Source organism: Chlorocebus sabaeus, chromosome 3 (assembly GCF_047675955.1).
Source record: "Chlorocebus sabaeus isolate Y175 chromosome 3, mChlSab1.0.hap1, whole genome shotgun sequence".
NCBI lineage: Eukaryota > Metazoa > Chordata > Mammalia > Primates > Cercopithecidae > Chlorocebus > Chlorocebus sabaeus.
The window spans coordinates 14,177,714-14,199,755 of NC_132906.1; the positions used below are offsets into that span (position 1 = coordinate 14,177,714).

General features: G+C 35.2%; 1 protein-coding gene across 4 annotated transcripts in view; it reads left to right on the forward strand.

Annotated features, from left to right (window-relative positions):
- Positions 1-22,042, forward strand: part of NBEA (neurobeachin) — a 731,202-nt gene that overhangs the window by 468,718 nt on the left and 240,442 nt on the right. For all 4 annotated transcript variants that reach the window (XM_073013351.1, XM_073013354.1, XM_073013348.1 and 1 more), the window contains one exon: positions 5,635-5,759. In XM_073013351.1, the coding sequence (XP_072869452.1) occupies positions 5,635-5,759 (125 nt within the window). The remainder of the gene's footprint in view (positions 1-5,634; positions 5,760-22,042) is intronic.

Genomic DNA, 22,042 nt, shown 5'->3' on the forward strand with positions numbered 1-22,042 from the left:
TAAGGATTTTTGTCTGTAGTTTTCTTCTTTTGTACTGTTTTTGATTTTTGTATCAGGGTGATATTAGCTATAATAATTATTGAGAAATGTGTCTTCCTCTTCTGTTTTCTGGAAGAGATTATGTATAATTAGAGTTAATTCTTCTTTAAATGTTTAATAAAGTTCTTCAGTGAAACTATCTCAGCCTGGAGATTGGGGGAGAGGGGAGCAAACATGTTAAATTTCCTTAATTGTTACAAAGATGTTCATGTTATCTTTTTCACATTGGGTGAGTTGTGGTCATTTGTGTTTTTTGGTCCATTTCTTCTAAGTTATCAAATTTATGTGTGTAGAGTCTTTCACAGTATCCACTCGTTCTTTTGATGTCTTCAGAGTCAGTAATGATATCCTCTTTTTCATTCCTGATACTGGTAATTTGTGTCTACTCTTTTTTTCTTTGTCAGTCTTTTTAGAGGTGTGTCAGTGTTACTAATTTGTTTCAAAGAAACAGCTCTTTGTTTTGTTAATTTTTCTCTGTTGTTTTTGTTTTCAGTTTCACTGATTTTTATTGATTTCTGCCTTTTTTTATTGTTTCCTTTCTTCTACTTGCCTTTTATGTGTTCTAAAGGTGAGAATTTAGACTACTGATTTTAAATGTTTTTTCTTTTCTAATATATGCATTTAATACTATAGATTACCTTCTCAGTCCAACTTTAGTTGTGTCCAACAAGTGTTGATATTTTTTATTGTGATTTTCATTCAGTTCTGTGTTCTTTTTGTTTTCCCTTGAGAATTCTTTTTTAAATCAAGAGGTTTTTTTTTTTTTTTTCTGCCTTCCTGTGGGTGACTTGGTCATTTTTTAGAATTCTGTTTTGATTTATCTACATTTCTTAGTATATCCCTTTGCGTAACTTTTTTAGTGTTTGCTCTAAGTATTGCATTTTTTATGCATAGCCTTATCAGTCTACTGGTGCTATGATTCTATCAGTCCATGTGAAATATAGACACTTTACGTCCCTTCACATCCCTTTGCCTTCCCCCATTTATAATATATTTATCTTAAATATTACCAGTAAATACACTGAGAACCACATCAGTGTTACAATTTGTGTTTCAACAGTAAAACATGATTTAGAAAACTCAAGAGGAAAAGGAAAGCCTATTATAGATAGTCAAATTTTACTTATTGTGTTCTTTCTTCCTCCCTAATGTTTCAGTGTTTCTTCTATTACTTCCCTCATGTTTACAGAACTGCCTGTAGCCTTTCTTTTAGACTACAGCTGAGGTCAATAAATATTCTGGTTTTTACTTCATCTAAAGACATATTCACTTGTTATTCCTGGAGGTGTCTTCATTGGCTATAGGATTTGGGGTTGACAGTTCTTTTCTTCTAGCGTCTAAAAAGTATTTTGCAACTTCCTCTGGTCATCATTGTTTCTGATGTAAAATATGTTATCATTCTAATTGTTTTACTTCTCTAAATGAGTTGCCATTTTTCTCTGGCTGCTCTTTAGACTTTCTTTGCCCTCAGTTTTCAGAAATTTAATTATGATGTGTCTCAGCACGGACTTCCTTGGATTTAGTTTGGAGTTCAGTCAGCTACTGAAATCTGTACATTTACGTTTTTGCCAAATTTAGAAAGTTTTCTGCCATTATTTTTTCAGACATTGTTTCGGCTCTGCCTACTTTCTCCTCTCCTTCTAGGATTCCAGTGACACAAATGCTAAATGTTGTGCTCCACAGATCCTTAAGGCTCTGTTCACTTTTTCATCTATTTCCATCTGTTATTCAGATTGCATAATTTCTATTATCCTGTCTTCCAATTAAGTGATTCCTCCCTCTGTCCCTTCCATTCTGCTGTTGAGCACATCTACTGAGCTTTTATTTTGGTTATTATATAATGTCAGTTCAAAAACTTCCACTTCCATTTGGTTCTTCTTTACATCTTCGGTTTCTTTTCTGAGAGTTTCTATTTCTTTGCTAAGGGTATTTTTTTCATTCATTTCAAATATTTTCATAATTGCATATTGAAGCATATTGTCAATCATGGCTGCTTTAAATTCTTCACCATTTCAATGTTGGCATTTTGGGGTGATCTTTTTACATACCCTTGGAGATTTTCCAGGTTCTTGGTATGACAAGTGATTTTAGATTGAAACCTGGACCTTTTCTTATTTTTTTCTGAGTTAATTTATTTTATTTAAACCTTCTATTTAGACTTTCTATAACATGTTTCATCTGGAAGAGGGGACACTGTCTTATATCTGCTACATGGTAGTAGAAATCTAAGTTCTTCACTTGGCGTCCATTGAAACCCAGTGAGTCAGGGGCTCTTCTTATACTGCTTGATGGGGGTGGGAGTTCCCGGTCCCCATGTGATGTCCAATGGTGGGCTGGCCTCATTGTTGTTTGTCAGCAGTGGAAGTCCTGACTCTGCAGTAGGCTTCCTCTGACACTACCCTAGTGGGGAGGGGGAGGGATGCCCCATTACTGTCCAATGGGAGGTGGAAATCCAACCTCTCCACATGGTCTCCACTGACTCCATGTGAGTAGGGCACCTTGTTACCAGCCAGCAGAGATGAAGTCCTGGCTGCCTACTTGGTGGTCTCTGATAACACCCAGCAAGGGTGTTGGGTATCTCATTACACCTTCATGAGGGTACATGTCTGAGCTTCACAGCCATCCTTTGCTGGTGTAGGTCAGGTGGGGATGCAGTTTTTCTGTGATGTTTGGCTGGAGTATAGCAATTGTCTAAAAGTTTTCCATCTTGCTAATCTGCTGTTTTCTTGTCCTTTGACTAGAGGGAGCAGGGTTTTGCTTGGCTTTTTTTTTTTTTTTTTTTTTTTTTTTTTTTTTTTTTTTTTTTTTTTTTTGTCTGCACTCATTTGTCTATCTGGGCTGTTGGCCTCCAAGTGTGGCATATATGAAGCAAAAAGAACTCATCAATATGTTGTTCCTTAGGTCCTGAGGTCCTTAGTCAGTCTACTTTCTCTCACCTTTCAGAGTCTTCTCTTTTTTAAAATTTATTTTCATAGGTTTCTGGGGAACAGGCAGTATTTGGTTATGTGAATAAGTTCTAGAAGTGGTGATTTCTGAGATTTTGGTGCACCCATCACCTGAGCAGCGTACCCTATACCCAATGTGTAGTCTTTTATTTCTCAGCCACCTCCCACCCTTTCCCTTGAGTCCCCAAAGTATGTGTGTGTGTGTGTACATATATATGTATATATGTGTGTGTATATATACATATATATATAACATTTTCTTTATCCACTCATTGACTGATGGGTATTTGGGCTGGTTTCATATTTTTGCAATTGCAAATTGTGCTGCTATAAACATTTGTGTGCAAGTATCTTTTTTGTATAATGACTTCTTTTCCTCTGAGTAGATTCCCTGGAGTGGGATTGCCGGATCAGATGGTAGATCTACTTTTCGTTCTTAAAGGAATCTCCACACTCTTTTTCATTGTGGTCATACCAGTTTACATTCCTACCAACAGCGTAAAATGTTTACATTCTCACCACATCCACAACAACATCTATTTATTTTTATTTTTTTGATTATGTTCATTCTTGGACGAGCGAAGTGGTATTGCATTGTGGTTTTGATTTGCATTTCCCTGAAAATTAATGATATTGAGCATTCTTTCGTAGGTTTGTTGGCCATTTGTATATCTTATTTTGAGAATTACCTATTCATGTCCTTAGCCCACTTTTCAATGGGATTGTTTGTTTTGTTCTTGCTGATTTGTTTGGATTCCTTTTTCCCAATGTATAGATCATGAAAATTTTCTCCCACTGTCTGTTTACTCTACTGATTATTTCTTTTACTGTGCAAAAGGAAGCTTTGTAGTTTAATTAAGTCCCATCTATTTATCCTTTTTTTGTTACATTTGCTTCCGGGTTCTTGGTCACGAAGTCTTTGCCTAAGCCGATGTCTAGAAGGGTTTTTCCAGTGTTATCTTCTAGAATTTGTATGGTTCAGGTCTTCAGAGTCTTCTTATGTTTGTTTTATATATCCTTTCCAGAACTGTTCAGCTGCCCTTACAGAAGAATAGGGAACAGTATGTCTAGGGTTAGAAATTTTAGATAACATTAGATCTCTGACCGCTTTTGGTGAATTCAGTTACTTAATTTTAAAATAATCTTACTGAAAATCAGTATAGCCTGATTTTAGCATGGTCTTCCTTAAATTACTGGGATTAGTTTGTATTTGTAAGGATAGAAATCATCCTATTTTAAATTAGAGAGATATACTATTTATTACTATTATTCATCAAGTAATCATTATTTAACAGAAGAATTAAGTTATAATTATGATGTACAGGAAAAATAAGTGCATTGAAGTATACTTCAAAGACTTACAATTTTAGTTCTTTTTATATGCCCTTTATACTATCAGGTTTTTATAATGAAATTGTAGATAAAAAATTATATACATAAAATCTAAAATGCTTTTCAAAATGAAATTATTTTTCTCAATGGCCGACATTGAAAAAATCCGTAGTTTTTTTTGAAATTAAAAAAGTTTTCATTAATTCAATGAATATTTAGTAAAAACATGCTGTGTGCCAGACATTGGGCTAGAAATATAATGATGAGCAAAACATACGTAGGTCCTGCCTTAATCAGACTTAAAGTGTTCTTCTACAGTGAAATAACAAAATAATTAATGAAGTGAAATCTTCTAGGAAAGTATTTTATATGTTTTTATGAATACTGCTGCTCTGGAAAATTAGAATATTATAAAAATTGACTTCTTAAGCAGTGGTATTTATTACTAATGTTTACTGAAATTAAATTAAAAACAAAAATTATATCATTATCCCAAAATATTTCATTGGCTATATAATGGTCCTATTTATATCATTTCTGAACTATCTCTTGGATTTTTAGTATTGGTTTGGAGTATAAAAGACAGTGATGGCCAATGTTGGCCATGGCTATTAATGGTTTATATTAGTTGAAAGCTGTAAAATCATCCAAGAACTCTGTTAGCATTAGAATAATAATTTGCCAAGACAATTACCGCATACTGGAAATTTTTGCAGCTCTAATTCAGTATTATTAATAATGGATAAAATTGCATTTTTCTCAGGTTGCTCTGGGCAGCGGGGAATTATTTCAATGAATATTTCAGTACATTATTTTAATCATTTTTCCACCAAATCCAAGTGGGCAGTATTTTGTACTTCTTAATTCAGCCTACTAAGAAACCATGGTCATTAAATTGTAAACTATTTGTAGTGAGATGTATTCCGTGATTTACAACCCTTGTTAAAAACAGTGTAAAAGAAAGCAAACTGTACCATTAATACTTGTAATTTGATGTTGCATTTGTTACTAAACTCCACGATTAATGCTTTTAGTAGAAATAAGAAAATTTTAAAAAATAAAAAGCAGAGCTGAGTGGTATGATGCCTGAAATATGAGAATGTTATTATTTTAAGTCTTTTTCAGTTGTAGAGGGAATATATATATATGTATATTTCACACTTGTATTTGTGTATGTGTATATATATATTTATATATATATACACATTATCTTAATTTTTCAATGAGACCAAGAAAATAACTTCAATTTTATAGAAAAATGTATTTCCAGTTATGCATTGTTATTAATAGGGATTACTTTTTTTCCCTCTACTCTTAGCCAATTGCATGATTTCTGGCGTTTGGATTACTGGGAAGATGATCTTCGTCGAAGGAGACGATTTGTTCGCAATGCATTTGGCTCCACTCATGCTGAGGCATTGCTCAAAGCTGCAATAGAATATGGTTAGTACCATTGCTTCTTCCACAAAAATACTTCTGGATGTGAGGTGACTCCTTGTGTTTGAGAATTCCCTTTTTTTTTTTTTTTTTTTTTTGCTAGTATTTAATGTTCTCCATGTCATGAGTCAGAAATACTTTGTTCTGCTTTATCCTTCAGCGTCATTTAGGTTATTGTTAATCAACCCGTTATTTCTCAGACTAGATATATTTTTATAGCCTTCAACTTCTTTTTAAGAGATAAATGAACTTCACATAGTTAGATTAACTAACATCCCTTTCATATATCCTAAAACAAGAATAAAATTAATTTCTTTTTCGGTGTCTTTCAAACTTTGATGACCAAGACTCATAGTAAATAAAAAAATGACCCTGATCCTGTACTCAGACCTATATATTTTATGTATAAATTTGTTTCTGTGTACACACTTATATATACTGCATTAATATACATATACACATGTAATATATATACATATGTATACAGTGAGTATATGTTTATGTATGCATATACATATTGTATATATAACTGAAAAATGTTTTATTAATAACCTCTTTATATGATATTTTGTTTTCATCCCACCTATTACTTTCAGTTTAATAAAATATAATTTAAAATCTTGTTATAAGCTGCCAATTTAAATTTCCAGTTCTCCAGTGGACTACAAGTCTGAAAAAGATGGTCTCCTACTTACAGTATCATTAATTATCACACTACAATAGAACTGTACCCTAAATTGTTCTTTATAAATTGTACAATAAATCATAAATATCAAAATATTTTTGTAGTTTAATAAAAATGCTGCTACTTTAGATTGCTTTCTGCTAAGAAGTATACTTAGGAACATTCGGTTTACTTGCCCATGTTTCAGTGCTCTAACAAGTTTAAGTTTGATGGGGCATATCAGAATTTTATAAACCACATTCACTAAGGAAATACCAGTAATGAACACTGTCCATGTACTTGTTATCCACTTTTGTTCTTCAATTACTCGTATTTTATTATATTAATTTTCATTTATTTGGGAGCACTAAGTGAGCCATCTGTTTTAAAAATTTACTATAGTTGATAAATGGCATTATATCAAATCATAGTTTATATCATGTAATACTATTCATGTTCTTAATGAATTGAACAGGGAAACAATAAAAAGACAAAATGTGCAAAGCTTTTAAAATTTCTTGTCCCAGTAAGCTATGAATTGCTATAACGTAATAAGCCTCAAAATATCATTAAGAAATAGATGAGGATTTCGTATGAAACTGTTACACCTAAGATAAAAGTTACACAATAACTTTATACAGTGAAAGTAACTATAGAAAAAAATATGCTGGAAAAAAATTATACTTTGTCTTCTTTGAATAACTAAAAATAGCACCTAAGGATAATAGCCCTCTAAGGATTTGATACCAACTTAAAATAAGTTATCATTATGATCCTGTAGGAGAGAATCTTAGAAATACCTGCCTACTTAGTAGTGGCATGTTTTATAATATGAGCTTAAAATTATTAAAACTTCATTTCATTTAACCAATAATTTAGACTTTTTTACCAATTAATCCTGAATTTATCTCATTTGAAAGTAGCATATAAAGACAATTTGTAACAGAGTTTATGCTACAGTGATATCATTAGTGATAGAGTTGCCAAAGCTTTAATTGTATAGAATTCATATTATACTACATTCCACAGTCTACAGATTACTTCTAAGAAAGGCTTTTTTTAAGAAAAATGTTTGTATTTCTTCTTAAAAGTGAATACTTTGTGTGTTTAATTTGTAAAATAATTCCTGATAAACCAGTGTCAAAGCCTGTAAGAAACAAAATTTAAAATCCTTAAATAAAACCTTTTTCAAACTGATAGTCATATTTTAATAAAATAGTAACTATTGTTGATGAACCTAAAGTAAAAAATAATACCCTAATTTTGAAATAGATAGAGGTGTAAGTGATACTAAACATTCTTTATATGTACTGTATTTTAAAATATAGTATTTATGAATTTTCCATCTGGATCATCAGCAACTTTCAGAACCTATTGTCTATCCTTCTTGAGTTGTGTTATTTTATAAAAGAAAAGAGGAGTATGTTTTTATTATACCTATTAAGAACAAAGATGACACATCTATACTATACAATATTCAGGGAATCTACATGATACTATTGGAGTTACTCCATGGTCATTCTAAGGTCAGGGAGTGGAAGACTAAAGAGAACTAAAGCAATTTTATCTCCAAAAACGATTCTCCTGTAACCTTCATCACAGTTCACAAGACTATGGGCTTTAGAACTGAGTGGAGAGTTGGGAGTAAATACAGAGGATATAGAGAAGGTGAGTGGGAAGCTCTCCCTGGAGTGATCTCTATATAGAAGTAGAGGGAAGAATCACAAATTGATGAGAGAAATTTAGTATTGTGCCTTCTTCCTGCCTCTTAATGTGCACTCTAACCTATATCAAAAATATCTCTTCAGAGGAAATAGGAAGTAAATGTCAATAATTATTACAAAGCACTTAATCCAGTAAATGTTGAAAAACTTAATTCAAAACAGATTTTATACTGCCAAGGACCCAAAAGATAAGGAAAGACTGAGAAAATATTCCAAACTGGAGAAGACCAAAAAAGATAAGATAGATTATTACAGCACTTTTATTGTTGTTGTTGATTGTTTGTTTGTGACAGAATTTCACTCTTGTTGCCCAGGCTGGAGTGCAATGGCACGATCTCAGCTCACTTCAACCTTTGCCTGCTGGGTTCAAGGCACTCTCCTGCTGGGATTACAAGTGCCTGCCACCATGCCTGGCTAATAACTCTTTTGTATTTTCAGTAGTGATGGGGTTTCACTATGTTCACCAGGCTGGTCTGGAACTCCTGACCTCAGGCAATCCACCCACCTTGGTCTCCCAAAGTGCTGGAATTATATGCATGAGCCACCATGCCCAGCCTTACAGCACATTTTTCTAGATGATTGCAGTTGGTAAAATTTGACTGAGGTCCATGATCTGAATGGCAGTATTGTTATTGATGCTAACTTCCAGAGTTGGAGGGTTGATGGTGCTTACACAGGAATGTTCTTGTTCTGAGAAATACAACGGAGTAGTTAGAGGTAATAGGGTGCCATACCTGCAACTTCTCAAAAGGTTTTCAAAAGATTAGTGATAATGGATATGTACAGTAAGGGGAGTAGATTTTGTTAATATTGGGAAAACCTGGATAAGGATAAAAATAGGGGTTTTGTACTATATTTGAAATGTTTCTATTAGTTTGAAATTATTTCAGATTTTTTAAAAATTTTATCCCTGGAAGTTGAATTAAAAGTGAAAGCGATTTAAAAAAAAGTACAGAAGAAATCATTTATCTGTTGTAAATGAGCTCAGAAACCTTTTTCTTATAATATTCAGTATTAGTGGGTTTGCAGCAAAAAATAAAAAGAATCTCATGTATGTTGCTGAAACAATGTAAATGAGGATTGCTGAAAACAAGTCCTTTGCAAAACATTTTGCCAATGCACATCAAGAGCCTCAAAAATGCTGATAATCTTTGACCCAACAATTCCCATCTGGGGACTTGACCCAACAAAATGACTCAAAAGAGGGGAAAAAAAACTATTTTAAAATATTCACCGCAGTTTTATTTGGAAAATCTGAAAAACAATATCATATTATGGGAAGAGTGGAAAGCTTAGTTTCAAAAAAAAAAGACTCAAAAAAAAGAGAACAGATTTCGTGTATTTTATATAAAGATTTTATATATACAAATTTCCAGGACATCCATGTAAAAGTTAAAAATAAAAAGCGATAGTTCCCTTTAGGGCACCAAGATGACCAAACAGGAACAGCTCCAGCCTCCAGCTCCCAGCATGAGCGACACAGAAGATGGGTGATTTCTGCATTTCCAACTAAGGTACTGGGTTCATCTCACTGGGGTGTGTTGGACAGTGGGTGCAGGACAGTGGGTGCAGCCCAACGAGCGAGAGCCGAAGCCGAGGCATCACCTCACCCAGGAAGCACAAGGGGGAAGGGAATTCCCTTTCCTAGACAAGGGAAACCTTGACACACACCACCTGGAAAATCAGGTCACTCCCACCCTAATACTGCGCTTTACCAAGGGTCTTAGCAAATGGCACAAGAGGAGATTATATCCCACGCCTGGCTCAGAGGGTCCCACACCCACAAAGCCTCCCTCATTGCTAGTGCAGCAGTCTGAGATCTAACTGAAACGCAGCAGCGAGGCTGGGGGAGGGGTGCCCACCATTGCTGAGGCTTAAGTAGGTAAACAAAGCAGCTGGGAAGCTCGAACTGGGTGGAGCCCACTGCAGCTCAAGGAGGCCTGCCTGCCTCTGTAGACCCCACCTCTGAGGACAGGGCATAGCCAAACAAAAAGCAGCAGAAACCTCTACAGATGTAAATGTCCCATCTGACAGCTTTGAAGAGAGTAGTGGTTCCCCCAGCACGGAGTTTGAGATCTGAGAACAGACAGACTGCCTGCTCAAGTGGGTCCCTGACCCCCGAGTAGCCTAACTGGGAGATATCCCCCACTAGGGGCAGACTGACACCTCACACCTCACAGGGCCGGGTACACCTTTGAGACGAAGCTTCCAGAGGAACGATCAGACAGCAACATTTGCTGTTCAGCAATATTCACTCTTCTGCAGCCTGTGCTGCCGATACCCAGGCAAACAGGGCCTAGAGTGGACCTCAAGCAAACTCCAACAAACCTGCAGCTGAGGGTCTTGAATGTTACAAGGAAAACTAACAAATAGAAAGGACATCCACACCAAAACCCCATCTGTACATCACCATCATCAAACACCAAAGGTATATAAAATCACAAATATGGGGAAAAAGCAGTGCAGGAAAGCTGAAAATTCTAAAAATCAGAGCGCCTCTCCCCCTCCAAAGGAACGCAACTCCTCACCAGCAACACAACAAAGCTGGATGGAGAATGACTTTGATGAGTTGAGAGAACAAGGCTTCAGACGATCAAACTTCTCCAAGCTAAACGAGGAACTAAAAACCCAGCGCAAAGAAACTAAAAAACCTTGAAAAAAGATTTGACAAATGGCTAACTGTAATAACAAATGTAGAGAAGTCCTTAAACGACCTGGTAGAGATGAAAACCATAACACGAGAACTACGTGACAAATGCACAAGCTTCAGTAACTGACTCGATCAACTGGAAAAGGGTATCAGTGATTGAAGATCAAATGAATGAAATGAAGCGAGAAGAGAAGTTTAGAGAAAAAAGAGTAAAAAGAAATGAACAAAACCTCCAAGAAATATGGGACTATGTGAAAAGACCAAATCTACATCTGATGGGTGTACCTGAAAGTGACAGGGAGAATGGAACCAAGTTGGAAAACATTCTGCACGATATTATCCAGGAGAACTTCCCCAACATAGCAAGGCAGGCCAACATTCAAATTCAGGAAATACGGAGAACACCACAAAGATGCTCCTCGAGAAGAGCAACTCCAAGACACATAATTGTCAGATTCACCAAAGTTGAAATGAAGGAAAAAATGTTAAGGGCGGCCAGAGAGAAAGGTTGGGTTGCCCAAAAGGGAAGCCCATCAGACTAACAGCAGATCTCTCGTCAGAAACTCTGCAAGCCAGAAGAGAGTGGGGGCCAATATTCAACATTCTTAAAGAAAAGAATTTTCAACCCAGAATTTCATGTCCAGCAAAACTAAGTTTCATAAGTGAAGGAGAAATAAAATCCTTTACAAACCAGCAAATACTTAGAGATTTTGTCACCACCAGGCCTGCACTACAAGAGATCCTGAAGGAAGCACTAAACATGGAAAAGAACACCCGGTACCAGCCACTGCAAAAACACGCCAAAATGTAAAGACCATCAATGCTGGGAAGAAACTGCAACAGCTAATGAGCAAAATAACCAGCTAACATCATAATGACAGGATCAAGTTCTCATATAACAATGTTAACCTTAAATGTAAATGGGCTAAATGCTCCAATTACAAGACACAGACTGGCAAATTAGATAAAGAGTCAAGACCCATCAGTTTGCTATGTTCAGGAGAACCATCCCACATGCAGAGACACACATAGGCTCAAAATAAAGGGATGGAGGAAGATCTACCAAGCAAATGGAAAACAAAAAAGGCAGGGGTTGCAATCCTAGTCTCTAATAAAACAGACTTTAAACCAACAAAGATCAAAAGAGACAAAGAAGGCCATTACATAATGGTAAAGGGATCAATTCAACAAGAAGAGCTAACTATCCTAAATATATATGCGCCCAATACAGGAGCACACAGATTCATGAAGCAAGTCCTTACAGACTTACAAAGAGACTTAGATTACCACTCAATAATAATGGGAGACTTTAACACCCCACTGTCAACATTAGACAGATCAATGAGACAGAAAGTTCACAAGGATATCCAGGAATTGAAGTCAACTCTGTACCAAGCGAACTTGATAGACATCTACAGAACTCTTCACCCCAAATCAACAGAATATACATTCTTCAGGCACCACATCACACTTATTTCAAAATTGACCACATGGTTGGAAGTAACGCACTCCTCAGCAAATGTAAAACAACAGAAATTATAACAAACTGTCTCTCAGACCACAGTGCAATCAAACTAGAACTCAAGACTAAGAAACTCAATGAAAATCGCTCAACTACATGGAAACTGAACAACCTGCTCCTGAATGGCTACTGGGTACATAACAAAATGAAGGCAGAAATAAAGATGTTCTTTGAAACCAATGAGAACAAAGATACAACATACCAGAATCTCTGGGACACATTTAAAGCAGTGTGTAGAGGGAAATTTGTGGCACTAAATGCCCACAAGAGAAAACAGGAAAGATCTAAAATTGACACCCTAACATCACAATTAAAACAACTAGAGAAGCAAGAGCAAACACATTCAAAAACTAGCAGAAGGCAAGAAATAACTAAGATCAGAGCGGAACTGAAGGAGATAGAGACATAAAAATCCCTTCAAAAAAATCAATGAATCCAGGAGCTGGTTTTTTTGAAAATATCAACAAAATTGATAGACTGCTAGCAAGACTAATAAAGAAGAAAAGAGAGAACAATCAAATAGACACAATAAAAAATGATAAAGGGGATATCACCACCGACCCCACAGAAATACAAACTACCATCAGAGAATACTATAAACACCTCTACACAAATAAACTAGAAAACCCAGAAGAAATGGATAATTTCCTGGACACATACACCCTCCCAAGACTAAACCAGGAAGAAGTTGAATCCCTCAATAGACCAATAACAGGCTGTGGAATTGGGGAAATAATTTATAGCCTACCAACCAAAAAAACTCCAGGACCAGACATATTCACAGCCGAATTCTACCAGAGGTACAACGAGGAGCTGGCACAATTCCTTCTGAAACTATTCCAATCAATAGAAAAAGAGGGAATCCTCCCTAATTCATTTTATGAGGTCAACATCATCCTAATACCAAAGCCTGGCAGAGACACAACAAAAAAAGAGAAATTTAGACCAATATCCCTGATGAACATCGATGCAAAAATCCTCAATAAAATACTGGCAAACTGAATCCGGCAGCACAGCAGAAAGCTTATCCACCATGATCAAGTGGGCTTCATCCCTGGGATGCAAGGCTGGTTCAACATACACAAATCAATAAACGTAATCCAGCATATAAACACAACCAAAGACAGAAACCACATGATTATCTCAATAGATGCAGAGAAGGCCTTTGACAAAATTCAACAACCCTTCATGCTAAAAACTCTCAATTCGGTATTGATGGGACATATGTCAAAATAATAAGAGCTATTTATGAAAAACCCACAGCCAATATCATACTGAATGGGCAAAAACTGGAAGCATTCCCTGTGAAAACTGGCACAAGACAGGGATGCCCTCTCTCACCACTCCTATTCAACATAGTGTTGGAAACTCTGGCTAGGGCAATCAGGCAAGAGAAAGAAATAAAGGGTATTCAATTAGGAAAAGAGGAAGTCAAATTATCCGTTTGCAGATGACATGATTATATATTTAGAAAACCCCATCATCTCAGCCCAAAATCTCCTTAAGCTGATAAACAACTTCAGCAAAGTATCAGGATACAAAATCAATGTACAAAAATCACAAGCATTTTTATACACCAATAACAGACAAACAGAGAGTCAAATCATGAATGAACTCCCATTCACAATTGCTTCAAAGAGAATAAAATACCTAGGAATCCAACTTACAAGTTATGTGAAGGACCTCTTCAAGGAGAACTACAAACCACTGCTCAACGAAATAAAAGAGGAAACAAACAAATGGAAGAACATTCCATGCTCATGGATAGGAGGAATTAGTCATGAAAATGGTCATACTTCCCAAGGTAATTTATAGATTCAATGCCATCCCAATTAAGCTACCAATGACTTTCTTCACAGAATTGGAAAAAACTACTTTAAAGTTCATATGGAACCAAAAAAGAACCCACATTGTCAAGACTATCCTAAGCCAAAATAACAAAGCTGGAGTCATCACACTACCTGACTTCAAACTATACTACAAGGCTACAGTCACCAAAACAGCATGGTACTGGTACCAAAACAGCATGGTACTGGTATCAAAACAGAGATATAGACCAATGGAACAGAACAGAGCCCTCAGAAATAATACCACACATCTACAACCATCTGATCTTTGATAAACCTGACAAAAACAAGAAATGGGGAAAGGATTCCCTATTTAATAAATGGTGCTGAGAAAACTGGCTAGCCATAAGTAGAAAGTTGAAACTGGATCCCTTCCTTACACCTTATACAAAAATTAATTCAAGATGGATTAGAGACTTAAATGTTAGACCTAAGACCATAAAAACCCTAGAAGAAAACCTAGGTAATACCATTCAGGACATAGGCATGGGCAAGGACTTCATGTCTAAAACACCAAAAGCAACGGCAACAAAAGCCAAAATTGACAAATGGGATCTAATTAAACTAAAGAGCTTCTGCACAGCAAAAGAAACTACCATCAGAGTGAACAGGCAACCTACAGAATGGGAGAAAATGTTTGCAATCTACTCATCTGATAAAGGACTAATATCCGGAACCTACAAAGAACTCAAACAAATTTACAAGAAAAAAACAACCTCATCAAAAAGTGGGCAAAGGATATGAATAGACACTTCTCAAAAGAAGACATTTATGCAGCCAACAGACTCATGAAAAAATGCTCATCATCACTGGCCATCAGAGAAATGCAAATCAAAACCACAATGAGATACCATCTCACACCAGTTAGAATGATGATCATTAAAAAGTCAGGAAACAGGTGCTGGAGAGGATGTGGAGAAATAGGAACGCTTTTACACTGTTGGTGGGACTGTAAACTAGTTCAACCATTGTGGAAGACAGTGTAGCGATTCCTCAAGGATCTAGAACTAGGAATCCCATTTGACCCAGCCATCCCATTACTGGGTATATACCCAAAGGATTATAAATCATGCTGCTATAAAAACACATGCACACGTATGTTTATTGTGGTACTATTCACAATAGCAAAGACTTGGAACCAACCCAAATGTCCATCAGTGACAGACTGGATGAAGAAAATGTGGCACATATACACCATGGAATACTATGCAGCGATAAAAAAGGATGAGTTCTTGTCCTTTGTAGGGACACGGATGCAGCTGGAAGTCATCATTCTCAGCAAACTATCGCAAGAACAGAAAACCAACACCACATATTCTCACTCATAGGTGGGAATTGAACAATGGGAACACTTGGACACAGGAAGGGGAACTTCACACACCGGGGCCTGTTATGAGATGGGGAGAGAGGTCAGGGATAGCATTAGGAGATATACCTAATGTAAATGATGAGTTAGTGGGTGCAGCACACCAACATGGCACATGTATACATATGTAACAAACGTACACGTTTTGCACATGTACCCTCGAACATAAAGCATATTTAAAAAAAAAAATAGCCTGATGTCTGGATATTCTGTCTGCCATTAAACATTTAAATGTGTTTAAGTATTTTGAAGTCTAGCAGTGTATAGACTAATATCCAAAATGATTTAATGTTTTGGAGTTGCATAGGTGGAGATTAAGAGTATATTTATAGCACAAACCTGCAAATTCTGACTAAGCTACTAGAATAAGTTGAAATTCAACTGCTCTCTTCCTCTATGTTAAATAATGACACTATTTCAATTTCCCTATTGTTAAATTCTACTGTGAAAGTTAAGTGCTAACTGTGTAGAATTTCTGCTGAACACTTTGGTCAAAAAGTTTTATGTTGATTACCTGGTAGCAACAAAAAAGATTTTAGGAACAAAAGAACATTTTATAGATGGAACTTTCAGAATGTCTAGAAGTATTTGAATTAGGTATCAAAGTTTTCAGAATTTTCAACATGTTGTATACACTGGGAGAACAATCTTAAATTACTTAGAAAGGAAATTTTTTACATGACCGTGAACGCAATCCCTGGGATTTGGCATTGATTTCGTCTTATCTATTAATGTAGTAAGTATACGGTGGTTCAAGAATATAAGCCTTTATTAGTGTAATAGAAGAAACTGATTTTGCAGACTTCATGTTTTAATAAAAATATCTTGAGTCATTTGATTTTTTTCTAATATCCTAAATTCAACTAAACATTTTAAATTATAGTTAAATTTTCATGTGATGGGAAGGAACATTTAGCCTTCATTTGGATTTTGTGATATTATTTTCAGGCAATTTATTTGGTGCCTCATATATATTAATAATACATTGGCAATGCTCTCTTTGAAATGAGCAATCAGAATTGGATGTAATTTCAAGGAAATAATGGATAATAATTTTATTTCATATTTACTTTGAAAAGCTTTCCCTTCAATTTCATTATTAAAACTTGGTTGACCTTTTTCAGTTGGAAAATATCCTTTATACTGATGGAGTTTTTCATGCTTTTTTAGTAATACTAATGAGTTGAATAATTTATGAGGTTGTCATGTGCAAAAGATTTTGTGTGATTTGATATACTTTCAGCCTCTGGTGTTGGAATGTGATTAATGAAAACCTAGAGGCATGTAATTTTTTCCCTGATGGTTAGTGTTCTAATTTTGCAGGTATTTAATGTGTTATTTAGGTGTTTTCTAATAGTAAAATCTCATACAAGTGAAAATTTCATTGATTACCATGAATTTTACAGACCATAGCAATGGAACAGTATAAGGAAAATATTTTAAAACTCATAAACTCATCTTCTGATCTGCAGAATTCTTTTTCTTTTGAGCAAATTAGCTAATAGGGAAATGGTCGAAAAAGGAGGGTTTTGTATATTGTTTATATATTAGAATAAAACTTAGACTAGTCAAATTCTGGTGCATTTCTAGCATGTCAGTATTGTAGTTGTCAAAGAATGCTACAAAATCTTAATAAGTTTGATTGTCTTTGTTGACTGTCAATTATTATTTAGGCCTCTGTTGCCCTTTCATAAAATTACAGTGGAACAATATTTCATCAAAACCTAAGATTACAAGTGCCTCCATGTCTGTGATCAAAGACATCATCTTAAATAGGTCTGATCAGACATCATAGAAGAGAGTAGTCTGCTTCAGCCTGAGGAAAAAAAAACATGGAGCGAAAATGACAAAGTTAATCAGTCATTTCTTCGGCAATAAATAATAAGATATGCTGAGAACTGCAAATGAGAACATTCTTATGTTCCTCAGAGATGTGTCTGCTTAACACCTGATTTATCTAAGCTTGTGAAACCATCAAGATATGACCTTGATGAATAAAAAGCAGCTCTGTAATGAATCTGGAATTAAATTAGTTTTGATGGTATATGCATGGCTACTGTAATGTGCTACTTTCAGTCATCAAGAATAAGAAAAGCAGTGAGAATAGAAAAATACTAAGACGGCTATACAATTGTTGAGAAAGAAGCTATCAAGTAATCTGATTACATTTTTCAAAGACTTTTTAGTTCTTATAACATGTGAGAGAGATGACTTGATTTTTTAAAACCTAATAACCTATTGGTTCTATTATGTAGAAACACTGGTAAACCTCTTCATTGTTGTTCATTGAAAACTCCATTTTGGTTTGAGTATTATTAATTGGATCTCCTTGTTTGGAATGAAATAGGTAATCTGGTTATGGTTTAAATCGTTTATTGAAAGTCAATGATGTAAATTTTTAAAAAGAGAGAGGGAAAGACATGCAGGAAGTGTCTGTCAGCTCTTTTTGGTGTAGTGTCATATTTTAGTATCATAGCCTTGTCTTCACCAATAGTTTTTACAGTCTCTTAAAATAATTTAAATGGGTTATATAAAGGCTGTTACAAAATATCCTTACAAAATACATTTTACAGATATTATATAGCATTTTTCATATTAATAAATGTTCTAACAAGCCACTTAGTTTTCTGTCGAAGGTTCAGCTTGTAGACTTTATACAGATTCAGAGGACTTGAGTAACTATTAATTTAAAAGCATTTATTGAATAACTTCTACACACTATGCACATGCTAGATGCTGGATTTGGAGATTGAGACAATCAGTTTCTTCCGTCTAACAGCACATGGTTTAGTGTAGTGATTCTCAACAGGGGTGGGGGTAGGAGTGCACTGCTGGCATCTAATTGGTAGACACCAGGAATGCTGCCTAAAATACCCTACCACATACGGGAGAGCTGCCCACAATGACAACAGCAAAATTCCATCCCAAAATATCGATTGTACCAAAGTTTGAATAACCCTAGTCCAGTGGAAAGGAATAAAGAAAATAAACATTTGTCATAGAGGGATGTAGTAGTTCCTAAAGGGGCACAGGGAGAGACAGTGACTTACTGAGTCTGGTTGGAGTAGGCTTCAAACAAGTAAAGGCTTATGAATTGCCTCAAGATTATGAATTTGCCAGGTTATCAGGGGAGTAAAGGCAGAGGTGATAACAGAAATTATCATGGCATGGAGACATGAAGGACCCTTACTCCTTTGAATGGCCTTAATATTTGGCATTTGATGACAAGTCACTTCGTAAAGGTTTCAGAAAGTATTTTTATTTTAGATGTTTCATATTCCTAGATAAAAACCATTTGAGGATAAGAATCAGATCTTCTATCAGTTCCATTTGGAACATTCACATTAATACAATTCTTTGTGCTTATTACTCAGTTGCTCTTTTTTATTTAATTGATAATTGACTTTTTTCCTTTTTTTTTTTTTTTTTTTTGAGATGGAGTTTCACTCTTGTTTCCCAGGCTGGAGTGCAATGGTACGATCTTGGCTTACTGCAACCTCCGCCTCCCAGGTTCAAGTGATTCTCCCACCTCAGCCTCCTGAGTAGCTGCGATTACAGGCATGCGCCACCATGCGCAGCTAATTCTTGTATTTTTAGTAGAGACGGGGTTTCACCATGTTGGCCAGGCTGGTCTCGAACTCTTGACCTTAGGTGATCCACCCGCCTTGGCCTCCCAAAGTGCTGGGATTACAGGCATCGGCTACCACGCCCAGCCCGATAATTGATTAATTTTAAGGTATACAAACAGATTTTAACCATGCTGTTCATCACTTTGGGTAACAACATTGAAGGATGGATTTTCTATAAAATAGGTCTAGAAGGATGGTATTTCCAAATTACTGACTGGCATGGAACTAATTTAGATCATTGTTCAAAATCTTGCTTCTTGTAGACTAATTTTTGGTAAAGTGTACACACAATCACATTTATAAGTGATTACAATATACAATTATAATATTTTCATCTAAGTATATTAAAAATGTTATGGGAGCTCAGTAAAGAGGGTTGCCTAACTGAAGAAATATATTTTAGCTGGAGTCAAAAGGATGAATGGAAGTCTTCCCAAGCCAATGAGTGCCAGAGTGGCATTGTGGAAAAAGGGACCACATAATACAACATAATGTATTCAAGGAATGGAAAATGGTACTGAATAATGGAACACAGGATAGTGTGGGGAAATGGTGTGAAGATGAGGCTGAAACACAGTGGTGGCCCTGCTGTGAAGGGGATTGTCATTAAATGATTTTTATTTGGAAAATGACAAACCATAGAAATTAGTTGATGTGCTAAATAATAAATGATAGATAAAGCTAAAACTCAATCCAAATACCAGTCTCTTACTCTACAGTGTGTTGTAGTAAATGCATTTGGAATTTCCTTAACTGTAAGGGCATTACTGAACATTTCCCTGCTGTAAAGTTTACCTGCTAATATTTGGTTGACGCTTCTAACCTGTTGTCTGTAAAGATACATCAGAACAGATTAACTTAGTATCATTCCGAGGATATGTATTCTGTGCCATTTAGGAAAATATTTTTAAATGTTTTGTTGTTTTAAAAAGTGCTTTTAGATCATCTGTATCAGCACCATCACTTAGATATTTCATTTTTTAATAATTAAAGAGACTTAAAATTATCTCTTTCTTCCATGTCTCTGGGCCAATTGCTTACCTGTCTCAAAAGTCTCCTGCCCCCATTTTCCACCATCTCACACTTTTAAAGTGAATTGTCCACATTGGACTTTGTGATAGCCTTAAAAGAAGACACCAAGCCTCTCATGGAAAACCAGCCCGTATTTATTGTCTCTGTTTATTTTCCTTAAATTGTCTATACAAACATGATTTTCTCCCTCACATTTTTAAAATTCTTATCGTAAATTCTTCATTGAAAATTCTAATCTATAGTAATCTGATTTCTGGTTGTTAATGCTATGTAGAGCAAAACCACCATTCATTTTTAGCATAATGTAATTATAATATAAATGCTAACTTGCATGACCTATCAAAGCCTATATGTTTGGGATATGCCATATCCCAAATGAAGGCTGTGTTGTCATTAATGCCATCTTAATTCTTTGACTTCTTGCTGGCTCCTTCCCCTACCTTCATGACCCAGGTCACCTTCACAAAAATTGCCGCTCCATCACAATGATCAAATAGGGAATTGACATTTACTAAATGTGCCAGAGGGATACAAAAATCACTAAATAATTGGATTGAGATAAAAAACTGAGAATATTGTCTTAGTGCATAGGCCATCTGCAAGATGGAAAAATAAACTTGTCTCCTATTTGAAAATACATGAAATGGAAAAAGTTTAAAACCCTAGTAAACAAGGAATGCTAGATGTGGAAAAAAAAAAAAAAAAAAAAAAAAAAAAGAAGAAGAAGAAGAAGTAGAAGACACTAAGCATCATTCCTGAGGTAATGTGCAAGAATGTCTCCCCACCCTCGCAGCCCATTCTCAGGTTGTCCAGTTAATCTTTGCTTTCATTCTAATGGTTGCCAGACTTTCTAACTCACATTCTGTTGCTCACCAGCCATCTACACGTCTTGGTACATGATACAGGTTCCTTTCCTTTGTGCCTCCCTCCCTGCCTCCCTCCTTTTCTTACTTTCTTTCAGAAAAACATATGCTTATCATAGGAAATACCAAAAAAAAAAAAAACATGCCAAAAACATTTAAAGAAGACATCCATGTAAAGATAGCCGTCTTTATCATTTTCATGTATTTATTTCATGTTAGTCTTTTTCTGTATGTATTTTATCATAGGGACCAAACGCTAAGCAATGTACTCATATAGTCACAAAGATGAATAATGCATCATCTCTGCTCTTTATGATATTTAGAGAGTTCCAAAATGACCCAGGTTTTCTATATGTTTTATTATGTTTTTTCACAAGTAAAATGTGCCCTGTGATTTTTAATATAATGAAATCCCATTTTAAATAATTAAAAATCTTAACTTCATGGCTAATCGAAATCCTACCAAGTAATATCCAGTCTAAAATGTGGAGAGAGTCTGCATTTACCATCATGTATATTCTTAAAATATGGTTTATCAAATTTTCTTTAAAAAGCATAGAATGCAGTTTTCTACATTGACTCCATTAAGATTATTAAGTTAACATTTCATACTTATATAGTGCTTCACTTAAATTCAATAATATTTTCTTGTACTTTTTTAATTGCATTTTTCTGTTTAAAAATGCTGTTTATGAATTTCCCATTTGTTGGTCTGCTCTAAAAAATATTGCTTACCTATGAATATTTTGAATTAGGAATAAAATGAAATTCTGTTTTTGCTGTCAGAACCAAATTGTAAAAATGCATTGCATGTCTTTGAAAATCAGTATACTCTATTAGCAGGCCTGTCAATATAAAAAGTGCATTCCATTTCCACCTCTTGCTCTAATAACCTTTTCTGTGTTACTCTGAGGCAGTTCACATAATCAGAGTATATTGTCAGCTTACTGGAGTTGGGGAAGCATGAAATGAAAATCAAGTTAATATTGATC